At 37.9% G+C, this 17,542-nt stretch overlaps 1 protein-coding gene across 1 annotated transcript; it reads right to left on the bottom strand.

Moving 5' to 3' along the window:
* Nucleotides 1–57: 57 nt before the first annotated feature.
* LOC133874747 (protein LONGIFOLIA 1) lies at nt 58–11,720 on the bottom strand. The gene is made up of 5 exons (XM_062312626.1): nt 10,337–11,720; nt 9,556–9,626; nt 7,009–9,123; nt 6,751–6,901; nt 58–1,069 (listed from the first exon to the last, which is right to left on the bottom strand). The coding sequence occupies exons 1-5, from the start codon at nt 10,479–10,481 to the stop codon at nt 231–233; spliced, it is 3,321 nt and encodes a 1,106-aa protein (XP_062168610.1). The 5' UTR covers nt 10,482–11,720; the 3' UTR covers nt 58–230.
* Nucleotides 11,721–17,542: the final 5,822 nt, after the last annotated feature.

Below are 17,542 nucleotides of genomic sequence, written 5' to 3' on the forward strand. Positions count from 1 at the left end.
TATTGGAAAAACGCAAGCAAAGAGATTCCATGCAAAAGGAAAGCATCGCACAGAGAGTGGCAGAGAAAAGGTTGCATGTATTGATCCTTTACAATCCAGCAGAGAACTGCAGCAGCACTTACCATAAATTATTATGCTTTGAAGCAAAAAATATATTTATATATAAATAACAGTAATAAAAGAAAAAAAAAGGGGGGGTGGGGGGGGAAAGAAAGAAGAATTAAAAGACACTACTTTGTAAACAGCTGCCTACGCCTACCTGGCTTGGCCCGCGAACAAGCTGCCTCACCAATCACAATCTCATCAACTAAGTCCTTAAAAATCAACCTCTCAACATCTAAAGCCATCCCAGAGATCTCACTCCGGCAATCTGTCCAACTCCCTGATCGATGCATCGCATCCTCACACAGTATAGTACTTTTCAAACCATCCTCCTCCTCCTCCAAGCTGCACACCAACTTCTTGGCTTGAAACTGTTCTATCTCAATGCACAGTTCTTTAAGAAGCTTTTGTGCACTAACAGATTTCCTTGCAAGTTTGTCAGGCTTCCGCCATGGCTCGGGGCACATGCCAACTAAAGATAACTTTGCAACAAGAATCTCATTAACAGCATCGAATATGAGTTTTCGATGAAATTTCTCCCGGTCCGGCTTTGAATTGGCAACCTTTCCAGGACCTCTATCTTCTTTAGAAAGCATACTGCTTGCCTTGGTTTGCTCCAAAACAAAGAATAACTCAGGGTTGATGGGGTGGCCTGATGGGTGGAGCTGAAATGCCGTTAGGTCAGAGCCAAGGTCTCTGAGTAGGAGCCCTGAAGCTAACAATATTTCAGATATGTATCTGTGATCGGGATTCGTATTCTCGCATAGCGATGCTATGTAATCTGTTCTGGCTTCATCATGATTCGAGTTCAGTCGCCTAAGCTTCTGAACTAAGTGTTCAATGCTCTGTAATTTCTTGCGATTGATCTCTGAGGAAAGACCAGATCCCATGCTGTTAGATAAGGGGTTATCTGAATTATTCCATTGATCTTCACTGCGACTGTCATTAGACTCTTGAGCACTATCACCTGTAGCACGAGTGGATATTAAAATGAGATTTGCCTTTCTCACTTTGATAAATAGAACAACAATGACAAGGAGATAACTATTAATTATCTTTTGTTCATTCTATCTCTACTTGCTGCTTCAATTTTTATGTGTTTGTGTAGTAAACTTAAACAGTGGACACATAGCAGGTAAGCAAAAGGCAAGTTTAAGGTAGGTGCTGCTGAAAAGTAGTTGGAATATGGAATGGCAAAAGTGATGACAATAAAATTACAATTATGTCAACTATTTTTTTTTTTTTTTCCTGTTCTCAATATTTTTCATTACCCTGTTCTTTATTCTTTTCCCATATTTTCTCCTCTCAAACTAAGAAAATAAGTGTCAGAAAAATATATATGGAAACAACACTCAGGTAGCTTTTTCAGGAATTCCCCTTCTTGTCTAAACTTTATACATAATTAACTTGCCAAATCTATAACAAATATTTTCATACGTGCTATGCATACATAACCTATTGCCTGACTGCCAAATAGATAATTTGTCAGTCAAACATAAACTTTTTTCATAAGTTAAAGAATTTCTTTAAAAACTAACGGGCGCACTCAAGTAAATAGGAAGTATAAAAGATAAAAACTTGAGCAGAAAAAGATAAAAGATATAAAATAATAATAATAATAAAAGTCATAAAAACTAGAAATGTGAAAGCAATCATAAATAGCTATCCATTGAAACAGGATATGGAAAAATAAGGTCTTTATCACCGCAACCGTCTTCTCACTATCTTCAAAGCTCCGGTAATTTCTTTCTCTCCATATGCACCACATCAAACGGAGCAAAATCATCTTTCACAGAGCCTCACTTCGAGGATTACAGATCTTTCTTCTCCAACAAGCAAGTAGATCTCTTATCCGACTAGGCATGACCCACATTAAGTCACATAACCCGAAGATAGAGCACCATAATACACTAGCAATCTTGCAATGGAGTAAAAGATGGTCAACGGTTTCCCCACATTTCTTACACATGCAGCACCAATCTAATACAATGATTCTCCGCTTTCTAAAGTTGTCCATTGTAAAGATCTTACCTAAAGCGGCCGACCAAGCGAAGAAAGCCACTCTCAAAGGGGCCTTACTCTGCCAAATATACCTCCTAGGGAATAGATTACTGCCATGGAGGATTAACACATTATAGAACAATTTTACATCAAACAACCCTTTCTTGGAGGGGTTCCAATAAAGCTTGTCAACACCATCTTGCTCCAGTTTAATGGAATTCAGCTAATTGAAAAACAAGGAGAAGAATTCCAACTCCCAATCATGTGCCGCTCTAACAAAATTAATGTGCCAGTGAAGGGAGCCATTAAAGGAATGAAGATGAGCTGCCACGGAAGCATCCCTAAGGCAAGCAATGCTATACAACTCAAGAAATGCAGCCTTAAGAAGTCGTTCTCCACACCACAAGTCATGCCAAAAAATAATCTTGCAAGAGAAATCATCCTGCCCAAAGCCTCCATCACAATGAGAAATAGCTGTGGAGACAAAGGATCCCCTTGTCTCAAGCCACATGAACTACTTAAAAAACCAATGGGAGAGCCATTTACCAACACAGAAAAACGCACTAATGAGACACAACAGGCAATCCAAGACCATTTTCCCCTAATTAAAATGATTATAAGCTTTTTCTAAGTCTAATTTGCAAAGCACCCCGCCAACTAAATTGCTCTATATACAAGTTTCCGTAAAACTAGATAATGTGTTCGCTAATCTCCATTCAGTTGGTAGAAATTGTATCATCAACTAATAAAGAATCAAAAGAGTTCTTTCTTCTATTGGAATTGGTCATTTTGTGAAAAAGTCCATGCACTTATCACCCTCCCTTAACCACAAGGCACTAGATTGTTGCCTCCAACTCACCTCCTCCATGAGAGTAGAGCTCTCTATCTCACTTCACACCTTTGGCTTTTTCAATCTCTCCTCATCACCTAATGCCCTCTCTTCTTCAGAGATTTCAAGAACTTGTGACTCTTCCCAGAGGATCTTTTTCTTCCTCCCTACATTGCCAATCACCTCCTCATTCCATATTCTTAAATCAGCTTTCAAAACCTTGAGCTTGCGAGCCAAAATGAAGCTCGGCAAGCCTTGGAAGTGATGAAAGCCCCAGAATTGTCTCACCTTATCCACAAGACCCTCGGACTTTAGCCACATGTTTTCAAATTTGAAGTATCTACCACCCCCTTGAAAGTCACCACAGTCGAGAAGGATCGGGAAGTGGCCAAGCATAGTCTAGGAAGCCTCTTTTGGGACAGAAGAAAACTGGGCTTCGCAAACTGGAGAAACAAGAAATCTATCAATCCTGGACCAAAGAGGGTGAATCCCAATTATTCGACCAAGTAAACTTTCCGCCAACAAGAGGGAGGTCCATCAAGCCATGGTAAAAAATGAAATCAACCCCCAATCTCTCACTAGGAAAGCGGGTGATGTTAAAAGCCCTCCCAATGCACTAAGGAAAGTTCCACCAACTGAGTAAACTAGCCAATTCATCTCAAAGAAACCTTCCATCCCCATCAGAATTAGGGCCATAAATACCTGCAAAAGCCCAAGAGAAGTAATCCTCAACGTTTCTAAACAAAATAGCCAAGGTGAACTCCCCCACACACTCGTCTATTTTTTCCACCACCCTCCTATCCCACATAATTAAAATGCCACCGAAAGCCCCTCTAGAGTCCAAACAACACCAATCCACATAATGGCAACCCCACAAACTACGCACTACACTACAAGACATGACCTCCAGCTTAGTTTCTTGAAAACATACAATATCAACTTTCCACTCTCTAAGTAAGTTCCTCACCCTTAGGCATTTATCTTCATCATTCAACCCTCTCACATTCCAAGATAATATTTAGGCTTCATTAAAAACTGAGAAAACCCTCTCCATTTCCATGACTTAACTCTCAAATTTTGAGTCAAAACTAATAGGGCATTCCAATCTTTTTAACTCCCTATTACCTTTGCTGCCAAGTTTAGAATTGGAAACTGAAACCTTTTGAAGACAACCCGCCTCATAATTTTCAAAATTGCCATAAATTGTTCCTCCAAACCCACACACAAAACCCCCACAAGATGATGGATTTCCTTCACTCTTTGCAAAACCCAATCTGAATACTCCAACCTTGATCGCCTTGGCGAAGGTGGCATGTAAACCTCCTAATGTAGTTTTCAACTCAGAAAAGTATTCCCCACATCCCACCAAATCATCCCACCACAACAGGGGAATAGGATCTTAGGGGAGTACACAACGAGGCTTCCTCCTTGTTGAAAAGATCCACGTCCCAGCAAGAAGCCGAGGAGTTCCTTCCCCCTTATCACCAGTGTTGGGAATAACTTCACACAGACCGGCTCATCTAAAGAATCATGGGCCTTCGAGCCATAAATTGTTCCTCCAAAGAATCATGGGCCTGGGGTATGGGACTATTTATAGGCAAAGATGTAGAGGTCAACCTGAATTAGATTTCCTGCTCCTAGACGGAATTCATGTGCATTGAGTATTATTTTCTCACAAAAGCTAATTCAGGCATCAGAGCGAAACCCCTAGAAGGGTCTTTAGTTTTAATTGTTTTGTAGATTATTGGGAAGTGTGAAGAACTTCGAAGAATGTGCAGTTCACATCGTACCGAAAATTGTACCAACAATTTGGGACCGGAAACCCGTTGATGTCACTTCTTTTACAAGAAGGAGGCGAGGAGAAAACCCTATCAAAAAAACGAGGAGATCAGCACCTGGAAGACAACCTTGCAGAGAAAACAAGGATGAAAGAAAACCCTAAGGCAAATCCAATGAAACAACCCTGCGGAGACAACAAGTATGAGAGAAAACCCTAAGGCGAATCCCTGCAGAGAAAACAAGCATTGGAGAAAACCCTAAGGTAAATCCAGAGAGACAATCCTGCAGAGAAAACAAGAAAGGGAGACGACCCTCGGTTTTGCAAGGTAGTAGGTTTTAAGGAGGTAGCTATCCCTGGAGGCAGGGAGAAAACCCTAAGAAAAAACAAGAAAGTAATGGGGGGGTTGGATTTAACCCTCGAGTTTACAGTTTTCAGACACGAAAAGAGCATCGTAAGAAGGATCCAAGCCTCGGGTTTCCCAAGACCTAAAATTCTCATTATTCAAGCACGCTTCAAATAAGAAAATTGGGAGGTAACTGTTGGGAATAATTCCACTCAGACCGGCCCATCTAAAGAATCATGTGTCTTTGCCCTTCGGGTCAGTACCGGCCCAAGGAGGAGACAGCAAGACTCCTGCGAAGTCATATCCCGGGAAATAGACATTAAGCAGCCGAGACAGCAGGACTCTCGAGAAGTCCTATCCCGAGAGTTAGACACTAAGCAGCTATTCCCGAGGATACGCGACTAGAGGTATATCCTTATTGGGTCCCGGGAATGCAGACAACTTGGGACCGATCAGGGCCTTAAAGGTTTTGATCAGAGTGGAACGTTAGAGGCGAGCCTAAAATTATCACCCAAAAGTTCCCTACTCAAACCGACTCCACCAGCGGATGATTTGTGATTTCCTTCATTCCCAGGCGCAAGCTCAGACATACCTCGCCCAGTTGCAGTTTATCTCCTCAGAGCAGACACCTTGGGATTACCAAATAAGGCCTTCAACAATGAGGATTTGGCCATAATGATCCTCGGTCCCGCAAGCAACTTATTCCCCCACTCCACCCCCACTAGAGGCCTTAACACCAACGAAGTCTGACTATTGACCGTGTCTGACGCTAAGCAGCAGCCGGAATGAAGCCCACCTTACCCACCATCATATTGCGGCAGGAAGAAATGCAAAACTAGATGTAGCTCCGAGGTGTGGGACCTCCAGCCTCTACCATCTCTCCCTTCAGTAGAATGAAGCCCCTCAGTCTACCTGGCCCATACTCCATCACCACCAAGAACCGCCCATGCTTATTGGAGCAACGCTGGGCAAGAAGAGCTAGGAAACCAACTCTGGAACGTCTCCAAAAAGCCTTCGTCCCCTCCTCTAGAACCAACTCCTCAACGGTGGCTACCAACCAAGAAAAATTAACTTTTCTTAAGCATAAGGACCTCTCAACAATCCTACACACTGGAGACCTACCCTCCACCACCAACTTAAACAATTTGGACTCAATACGACACCACCTTGACAACCCGATACGAGAAGAGAAATGTTCGAACGCGCCGACAAGAGAGAGAGTTCTGTTTAGTAGACCAATAATATATATCAATTAACCTTGCAAGGATACTTCAAACATAAACTCGTCAGGCAAAAACTTTAACTCTAACAAAACTGCATGCAAGGAGAGGTTCTGAAATTTGTCTTCAAGTGAATCATGCAGAATTATACCCCCTCCTGTAGGTCGTTTCTTTTAGACAGGACAGCCAAATATTCTAATTTCCCAAACAGCTTCTTGAGTGAAGAATTCTTAGCCCTTTGAAATGAGATCAAGATGGATGACAGTATTTTAATATTTTCGCCAATCCTGTGGTGATTTGAATTTTCCAAAAAAAAAAAAAAAAAAAAGGATAAGAAAGAAAAGAGAAGCATGTGTTCTAAGATTTCCATCAAAGTCAGCATGTGGAATTTAGTCATTAGATCACCAATACTCAATTTCTAATTAGCATAGTTGTGCAATATCCAAGTGAAATTTTTGGGTGACAGAAACTTCACCTTTGAGGGCATTTGGTATCTGCTTTATGGGAGATAGTTCATCATCTCTGTATACCGATGCATCAAGAACAGAGACAGGGCTTGGATGTTCTGGGGCAACAGTTGCAAGTTCTGCCAATGACCCATCTTCATCCAACCTAGAGGTTGATTTCTGAAAGAAGCAAAACAGTACAAGTCATTCGTCTGAAGAAAGAAAATTTCACATGTAAACTAAATTATCAATGTACTTTAATGGAAGAGAAGATCTAAAGCACCAACTTTCTGCATTGAGCCAGAAGCCAAGTACTCGACAGCCTTCATGGATGGACTCTGGCTTCCATTTATCTCAATGGATTGTTCAGTACTGTTGACTTCAATGTCTATCTTTGAGTCTACGACAATATTACCATCCGACTGCACAGATATGTCATCTCCTTGGCAACTCAAACTCCGTGATTCGTAACTTAGCTCACTCGATTGGTCATCACTGAGCTGCAAGTTATAAGATTTTGGTCTGACTCTTTCACCTGGGGAACCTGAGTCTTTTAGGTGCCGGTTGGATTGTCTTCTGGGTTTGTTTGAATCAGATGGAGGTGTAGGTGGGCGAGATCGCTTCTCCAACTCAAGCTTCTTCTGTTGCAGTCTCGGGCTTACAGATCCAGTGATCTTTTCTGAACTTGCAGAGTTTTCTTTTGGTGATAGTTGAGACCTAGACGAAGATTGCACTGATCTCATATTTCGGCCACTGGCTTTTTTATCAGTGGAACTGACAGAAGAGTTCCTGCGACTGTTTTTAGGAGATTGATCTTTAGCTGTTTGGCTATTAATTGAACCCCTTTTAGAATCTGCAAATCCAAAACTCGGGATTTTATGGAGACTAGAAATATCATCAATTGGAATTACAGAGGAGGCAGGAATACCAGATCTTTCAACAAGTTTAGCTGGTTTCATGATCACAATAGGGGACTCAAAAGTCCTCGAGGAATTAGATCCCCTACTAAGGGAAGCAACAACATGGTTTCTCTGTGGGTTTTGTCGGCCTAGGGATTTTGAGTTTTGATTGGAACCAATGCATTTTGGTTCAGTGTCTGTTTGAATTTCAAAATTTTCTGCTTGTTCTTCCATTTTGGTCTCTAACAGGCCCTTTGCTTGCATTGCTTCTAGTATCTGTTTAAGAGCTCTGAGATCCTTTCCAGATTGTTTAAATTCAAGATCTTTCAACCTCTTCTCAATCTCACTATAAACAGAGCTGAAGGAGTTTGGTGCCCTTGGTGGACCTTTTACAGGCCTGAAAGCTGGTTTCTGAGAAACTTGATTTCCATACAGCTGCTTCCACGGAGCTGCTTCAATTGGAAACCTTGAACTTGAAATGGGTTTCATGACAAAATCAGGATTCCTCCAGCGTGGGGATGTTGGGTCTTTTGATGAATTTCTGGGTGACTTAGAATTTCTGATTGCCCTGTTAATCTCATTTGTTTTTAATGATCTTGAGAAGTGATCGGCATCTTCAACTGCGTAGGTTTTGATCAAAAGCAATTGACTATCGTTAGCCAGGGCAGAATCTGGCAAGGTTTCCAAGCCCATCAACTTTGCTACAACACTAGGAGGCCGCTTCTGAGTTGCTGATGATTGTGGTAGATTATGAGCTTTGTCCTTTAAGTTGCCCCCATTTTGAAAGTTTTTTGTGAGCTGATTTGGTCTTGAATCAGAGTTCGAATTCCGCAATGAACATTCCCTACCGTCCAGTGAAAGTCTGGGCAGCTCTTTATGCTTTGTGGTGGATTTGAGGTTTTCTCGTGATTCAAAGGATAAGCGATTTAGCTCTCTCCCATCATAAGAAAACCTTGGAGCATCCCTTGAAATTGAGGACCATGCGCCATCTTTCGATTCATATGATGATATCGGAAGTTCCTTAGCTTCATTGTAATTCCAAGGTGCTTCTCGAAGTTTAGCAAGAACTTTTAGAGACTCTTTCAGATCAACAGGCGCATTTTGCTTCATGTTAACCCCAACTCCACAAGATCCATCCACAGATTTGGGCAGCTGTAAAGGCCTTGGGGAGTCTCTACGCTTTAAGGCACGACCAACAGCTTCCTCTTTGGTTGTAGTTTTAATTGATAGTCCTCTGGCTTCTCTATACATAGAGTCCTTGACCACATCCCGAAGATCAAGGGACTGTCTCCCCAGATGTGGAGAGGTACTAGGTTGGTTTATCACTGGATCCCTTGAGGGAGTTTCAGGAAAAATGATTCGGTCAGAGGAGGTTTCAGGTTGAGCTGTTTTGTTAAAGTCCAGAGATGACAAATTAGATGAACAAGTGGATGAGAAAGAGGCTCTTGATGATTCTGTAGAAATTCTTTGTTTCTCGCTCCCATTCCTGTTTAAATTTATTTCCTGCAAGCACAAGCGGTAGTGCATAAATTATAGAACCATGCAGAACCAGTTGGATGATGGAGACATATGAAAGACTTGAAAATATGTTTGTTTCCCTCAAAAAAAAAAAAAAAAAAAAAAAAGTACGGAAATTATTCAGAGCCACAAGTTTTTCTATTTAGAGTTGATCAGTGAGAAGAAGAAGCAGTAAGGGCAAGATATTAAAATCAATGTAATATTAACATGTTCATAAAAGCCACTTTCCAGAGTTAATTCAATGTAAATAAGATTCAACAAATGAATCACGGGCGATTTAACACCCATTAAATCCGCTTATGTATATAGTTGAGGAAAATGAATATAGACTTGAGTCCTGATCTCGAACAAGAAAACTTCTGAGCATTGGTCAAAACAGGTGGCATAATGGAGTATAAAAAAAGAAGAAAAGCTTACTGTTGCTGTCTGTTGATGGTATACGTTATAAGACTCTCTTTCGAGGCTACCATTGTTGAAGTGTGAATTACCTATCAAAGAAACAGAAGCATTATATTTATAGGCTGCATTATGGATGACTTGATTTTCGAGCTGCAAAAAAACCACAAGATATATGCTAACAGGATAAAACAATGGGAAATAAAGTGTTAACACGCCTGATCAGGAGCCCAAAACTATGGGAATATACCATTCTCTAGAATCTAGATTTGATCAAAATAGGTAAGCTTTAAAATATGAACTTTGATCAGCTTCATGAAATAAACACTGCTGAGGATATTTATCTGCATTCATCTGTGGACAGATGAGTAATAGCTGAAATGAGGACAATTAGCAAGACCATTGGCCAATGGCCATGTTTTAAAAAACCCTTGAACTATACATGCGTACATACATAATCATCTATGTAATATGTTTAAGCGCACATGCACATACACAAGGAGCAGAAATCAATGACGGGCAACATGACATGTGAATCAGATTAAAAGAGGGGGGAAAGAATGAAAAAACCTAACAGAACCAGATCATAAGAGGAAAAATATGAAAAACCAAAAGATAGAAAAAACAATTGTTCAGATGCCACTAATGAATCAAATAAAACAACACAGATAGAAGATCAGCTCCATATATGCTGATGCAATCAGTGAAAAGTAATAGATTTTAACAAATTAAAGAGATTCAGCAATGCCCATATGTGAAATAACTAGCAGTAGTAATTAAGCAATAGCAAGCTAGAGAATACCTGGAGGAAGCCTCTTGTGGCTAATACGCCTGCCATGGAGGGTATTGGGACGATCAAAGAGTTGAAATATCCCAGTCATGCATCCTATTTGCCTCTGCAAATCTGGGTTGTCATCTGCTAGAGAATGTAAAAGCTTTGCAGCCATCTCCACCTCTCTCCTCGCTAACACAATTAAATACACCTACTTCTTAAACTTCCAACATCCTTTCTTCAAATAAGAGAATTACAGCAATTCAGCCTCCATCGATGTGAAATGAATCTGAACCTCATACATGTCTGAACCAGTGTTTGCAGTTCTCAAATTATGAGATATCTAAGCAATTCTCCGGTGACCCAATCAAGAATCAAAGATTTCAGACACCTCACAGTCCACAGACCTTTTATACCCCTGATTCAACTCCAGCTTGAGTACAAATAAGATCTAAACCATATCCTACCTCTTCCTTCGCCCTTCAAAATGTGCAAAGCACAAAGGAGAATTTGAGCTCTTGTCAACCCTATTAGTATTAATCATAAGAAAACAAACCTTTCCTCAATCATGAAATTCCAACTGCAGCATTCCAAGAGGCGCAAATGACCACAAGTCCAAATTACTCTCTGAAAACCAACCTTCTCCAGCTAAATGCAGCTCAAAAACAATAAATTATGGCTTCAACGGATACCTACCAGATCAAAACTGCCCTTTTGCAATCAAAACTCCAATCCGAGAAAGTTCGCTAGTATAATACCCTTTTCAGAGTTTTCTCCCAAATCTCAATTTGTTGTAAGAATCAAATAATGAAAAGCAAATAACATACCCAGAAAGCCAAATCAAATCTAATCAGTAACGTGAAAGAAAGCTTATTGGCTTCCACAGAACAAACCAGACAATGCCTTGTAACCATAAAAGGGCCAAAAGAAAAGGAGGGGACCCAACAGGACCCAAAACCCTTTACAATAATCACACAACACCAATAGTTATTAGCAACAGTACCTTCAACTGCCCGAAAACAAACAAAACTAATACCAACACAAACACAAGCCGGAAAAGGAATCTCTGCAGATCCAAGAGGAGATTTTTCTTGAGAGAACAAGTGGACAGACAGCCAGAAGAGATAGGAAGGTTGGTTGTTTGTGAAATTGTGTAAACCAACTGGTGTGAGGTAAACAGTTGGCAATTTCTTTTTTATTTTTCAGAGAGAGAGAGAGAGAGAGAGAGAGAGAGAGAGAGAATGTGTGGGTCAGATGTCCTCCAGGCCCTATCTCAAACATCCATGTGGGATGAGCATGCGAGTGGGGTCCGGAAGGTGTCTGCATGTGCATGTGAATTTGTCAGGAAAGTGGAAACACAGCGTGAGTGGATTTATGTACTGGAAAACTAGAAATGAGGAAGAAAAAGCAACCCTGCAAATCCAAGTGCCCTTTTTTAAACACCCATATCATTTACCTTATCATCTTGTTGTGCTATGATAGGTGGCCGAACGGTTCAAAATCAACAATTCAGACAAATAATTATCGTAAAATCTCAGTTTCAGGGAACGAGCCTGCATTCAGCTGACTTTCACATTGACTATTTGTATCATAGACACCCAACAAAAGAAAAAAAGAGCAATAATGCAATAATTATAGAAAATGAATAAAATCTCTGTATGAATGGGTGGCAGCTGGTATATATCCACGTATACAAATACTTGAATAATGTCAACTTGGGCAAGCAATTCCGATCACAAACACAAGAAGGTGGTTGAGATACCTTCATCATCAGTAATGAAATCCGTCCTCCATGGCCGGAAAATGTACAAATCAGGCTAATTGAATGCACTGCATATTGATGGAGCATGTTGTTTTAATAGCCTATATATGCTTCTCACATACTTTTTTAATATTTTTTTTATAATATATTTATTAATAAAAAAATATGTACTTCTTACATGTCTAAATGACACATGTCAGTCTTATATATGGATTATATGAAATTTCTTACAAACCAATTTATAGGAAATTTTTGTACTTTTTTTAATATTATTTTTTGCATTGAATGCTTTAAAAGATTTGGCTTGAGTTGAGTTGTATTTAATGCATTGAATGCTTTTAGTAGGTAGCTTTATTAGTAAAAAAATGTATTTATTTAAAGAAAAGAAACATTTAGAGAATTTGTTATTTAATATCTTTAAAAAGTTACGATAAATGGCTTCTTTTCTTTTTTCTTTTTTTTCTTATCATTGATATTTGCCACTTAAAAAAAAAAAATCATTGATGTTTGCCGAATTTCCTTATTGTATAGGCACAATTTTACATAATATTTATTTATTTATTTAATATATTGGCTACAATAGGCCAAATTAAGGAGTTAGACTAGCTATATTAAAAATTGAATGAAAACAGCGCGAACATGGAGGCCATTATCCCCAAGGCCAAAAAGTCTCAACTCACATTTAAATAATGGGCAATGATAAATGCATCAAGTACACAATTTCAAGGTACATTGAGATAGGATTCACATGAGAGTGGGTCTCATCCTAATATGCTTTGGAGTTATACATTTGTAGTGCACTTGTTGTAATTTTAGCATCTCTTAAATATAATGGTGGTAAAATTCGCACCACGTTCAAGAAATAGATGAAATCATTGAAACAAATTACTCATACGTGTGTTGGTGTGAGCTGATATCCAACGGTAGGATATTTCTGATGTCTAAGTCAGATGGCGATTCTTTCAAAGAATGAGGGGTTTTGTTTAGCCAGCATATTCCTTTGTGGTACGATTATGCCACTCGTCACATTCTAATTGGCGTTGCGTATGGTTTGTTTGTGACTCATGGTTACCGGCTCTAACAAATGATGTTTCCGATCAATAATCTTCCATTTATTATTGGTCAGTCGGTATTAAATTCAATTGCCACTATGAGTGAAGGAGCGTAGTACTCTTTTACCGTTTTTGGACAATAGTTAGAAAAATAGCAGGTCTCTTAAAAAAAAAAAAAAAAAAAAAAAAAAAAAAAAAAAATTACCGACAGTATCGAGATTTAGGTCGATTTTAGGTGAAGGGAATAATCAGGTGCTTTGCAGTCTAATTTTATTCTCCTACATCAGTGAGTATGATGCTCCTGATCTGGTCAACCCCCATAATAGGCTGTCTGGCCAAGCGCAGGAAGGCAAAATCTTAGCATAATCTTTAGAGAGTACTTTTTTTTTTTTAACGGGAACTTGAACTTTCATTAATAAAAGCCCGTAGGCAAATACAACAGCCCGAAGGCAATTACAACAGCCCAAAGGCAAACAACCAGTCCGAAAGCTAGAAACACAAGCCCGTAGGCTCAAGATAGTGACCAGAGATACAGAATCCCTAACCACTAAGCTAGGAAAAAACTTAACTTGAAGCAACTATCTAAGCAACTTTAAAAAAGAAATATTGATGATTTACTTTAAAAAAATAAATATTGATAATTTTGCACGCAAGGGCTTTTTGGGACTCTCATTAGCTCAAATATTGATATTGAGTCATTGATCATATGGCTGCCTATTTTATTGGGGTAAGACTCTTCTCAATTTTATTTTATTTTATTTTTTATCGAATTTGAAAAAATTCAGGTAGATGATTGGAAGAGAGCACTTATAGGATCTACTTGACCAAATAAAATTTAGGCTGCTCAATCACTTATTCGGTCAGGTGGGTCTATACGTGTTTTCTCACAATCATCTGACCGAATTCTCTTAAATTCAGGTAAAAAATTTGAGAGAATTTTGATCCATTTTATTGAGGGAGTACCAAAAAATTAAAATAAAATAAAACCTAACTTAATCTCTTTGAACTATTTTTTGGTAATATTTTTTTCAAATTTCAAAAGTTTTCAATTTAGTATATTAAATTTTAAAAAATTTGTAATCTCATATTTCTGTTATGATTTTACAAAAAAATAAAAAAAAAAAAAAGTAGGGGTGATAAATTTTCAAAACAACATTTTTTTCTTACAAGAATATAATTTTTTTTTTTGACAGTTTGAATGACAAAAATAAAAAAATAAAAATAAAAAATAAAAAAAAATTGAAAGGTTGTAATTGTGGAATATGTCAGATTGTTACACAATTTGTATGTATGATGTCTGGTTTCATAGGAAAATGATAAAACCACAACTCCATCACAACTCTCTCACAACCTTCACTCACAATGGTGTGGAGCCCATGTGTGTAGGCTCCACACCATTGTGAGTGAGATTGTGAGAGAATTGTGCAAAGAGGTTGTGAGCCAATCATATCCCAGTTTCGTAACATCAACATATTTCAGCATTAATTGAAAACCAAGCGAGATGTCATGTCACCATGATTGAACACATGCCGCCTATCTTACCTAGTCATCATACCTCTAGCCTTTAGGTTTGTCTTGCTTGCCACAAATGATTCTTTTTCTACTTCTCTACCTTTTGATCTTTTCATTTTTTAAAATTAGGGTCGGATACATGAAGTTTGCCTGAATCTCTCTAATGGGTTACACAAATCTAATAATAAAAGTAAAAAGGTTTTGAGTTCGAGTCCCATTTTTCTCGCTCATCTCATATTTTAATTAAAATATTTTACAAGTTTTAAGCTTTTTAAATTTTTAAAACAATTAATGATTTAGCGAACATAGCTCGTATTAAACAGAATTATAATTAGTTTGTTTCTTTTTTTTACAAAAAAGAAAAAATGAAAGTAAAACTACTATATTACATCATCTTTAAAATTCAAACTACTTTAAATACAAATTAAATTTTAAATCATGGTCCTTGTTTTGTATGGTACGATTGCATTTGCAATTTAATAATAGAGATTTGAAAACACAATTTTTTAAAAACGCAATTAAAAGTTTGACAAAATCGCAATTTAACCTTTAAAATCGTACGTTTTTAAAAATTCACTCCGGAACAATACATTTTTTACAATTTGATTTAAAATCGCACATTTAACTTTTGAAGATATATGTAACATGTATATTTTTTGTACATCTTTTTTTTTATTTTCTAAATCAACCACTGGATCTGTAAGATCCGCATGTGAGTCTTTATAGGTCCTACAAATCTAATAGTTAATTTAAAAAGAAAATATACTAGAGACGTATAATAAATGTACAAATTTATTGTCATCTACTTTCTTATAAGGTGATATGTTTAATTTTGAGCAAATGTGAGTTATGCTAACCTTCTCATACTTATGCTAATGTCATTGACTTGGGAAAATGATTGGTCCCAAACGTGTAACGTGGACACGTGGTCCTACCTCAATCATATTGCCTAAAGGCTAAAGGGACCCCTTATAATTATTGACCTTATTCTTTTATGACAGCCCAAAAAATATATACTAATATAATGAAAAGGAACCTATAATTGGATGATTATATGGGTGGGGTTCTGGAAAACGTATAAAATTATTACATTTATCACATTAAGCCAATGAATGCTCAAAAGGCTTGCTACTCTATTAGTCTCTAGATATGGTCCTGGTCCAATGTGATTATAATTAAGAATCTCTGAATTTGTAAAGTTAACATGTGAATTAGCCACTAATAAGTGAAAATTCTCAGCTTGATTGTCTATAAAATGATGGATTAACTTACCTTTTGATCCCATAACATTGTTAGGTTATTAAATGCTTTGGCAGAGTAAAGCAACATTACTACATATAGTTATTGAGGCTAATTTTTGACATGACCCACGAATTCGATACAAACTCAATATAAAATTAACGGGTTAAAGTTGACTTATATAGTCTTATATGCATGCATCGGCACTACCCTAACCGGGAATGCAACATTTATGGTTGACAATTTTTTACATGACCCGCGAACCGGATACGAAATTAACAGATTAGGATTGAAGGGTTTGACCCGTTTAATTAAATTGATCAGGTTAAAGCCAGCATTTATAGTCTTATACTCATAAATCAACACGACCCGAACAGAATTGCCAACCTTACATCAAGTACATGAGTAATGTTAGACCTATAACTTTTTTACAATTTGTTGACATGTATCAGCACGTAATTGGACTCATGTCAACTACTGTAAAAGTTTAATACCTTCAAATCACATGGTGATCGATCACATATGTCAACAAATTATATAAGAATCGTATATCAATTATTGGTCTAGTAGACAACCTCGAATGTCATTGGTTAACTCCTTTCTTTTGGTACATGATTGTATATGAATACTTTTAGGCATATATATATATATAGATAGATAGATAGATAGATAGATAGATAGATAGATAGATAGACACACACATATGCTAAAGGCATACAGCCATGCATTAATCTACAAGCAGTTGGAAAGGTGATAGAGAAGGGATTGAGGAAAAGGAATGAAACCCCACCATCCATAATGTGAAGGAAATTACATGTGGTATGCCTCAACTGTATTAGGCAAGAGCAACTAACCCATCCAAATCAATCCTAACCCATGTTCCAAGGAACATTACACATTCGCCATCCTTGATTGGTGCATTATGCCTTAACTTTCAAAATCCCATTCCCCACCAATATTCCTCATCTCATGCATACACATTTCAATAACTGGGAGAATTATAATAACAAAGGTGGGGATCAAACCCTACATCTTTATCCAATCAATAACATAAAATCATGATACGAGAGAGAGAGAGAGAGAGAGAACAACTTTATAGTTTCCAAAAAAGTATTATTATATTGTGTAAATAAGGAACAAGAGTCCCATGATTAGGGCCTACTGGAATAGCTAGTGTGAACACAGGGATTGCACACACGCCACCTAACCATGGAGGAGTTGCAAAGAAAGAATAAAGGGTTAGAGGGTGGTCGGCTGGAGTTGTACCCGACTGACCCCTCCGACGCTCAAGTCAGTGAGAGAAGGAAAACATGAATTCTTGGAGAGTTAGGGTAAAAGGCATACCTCCAAGGAATACTCTGCAGTTTCCCTTTTATAGGCTCCCAATTTAATTTCCCTTTCCCCTTTCTAAGGTTTTTGGGGTTTAACGTGTCATACATAATAAAGTTAACATCCGAGGCCCTCCAGCTCGTAAAAGTTATGGTCATTTCTTTCTTTCTGGTGAAATAGTTGGATCCGTCATTGTAAAACTAAAAAAATACCAAGGGTTAAGTTGTGACAATCATATCAATATTATGAAATAATTGTGAAATAAAAAATATAATATATAACGTTACTCTAAAAAGTAAATGAGAATGATAGGAATATATATAGGTTGAGTACTCAGAATTT

This window comes from Alnus glutinosa, chromosome 8 (assembly GCF_958979055.1).
Source record: "Alnus glutinosa chromosome 8, dhAlnGlut1.1, whole genome shotgun sequence".
Classification (NCBI taxonomy): Eukaryota; Viridiplantae; Streptophyta; class Magnoliopsida; order Fagales; family Betulaceae; genus Alnus; species Alnus glutinosa.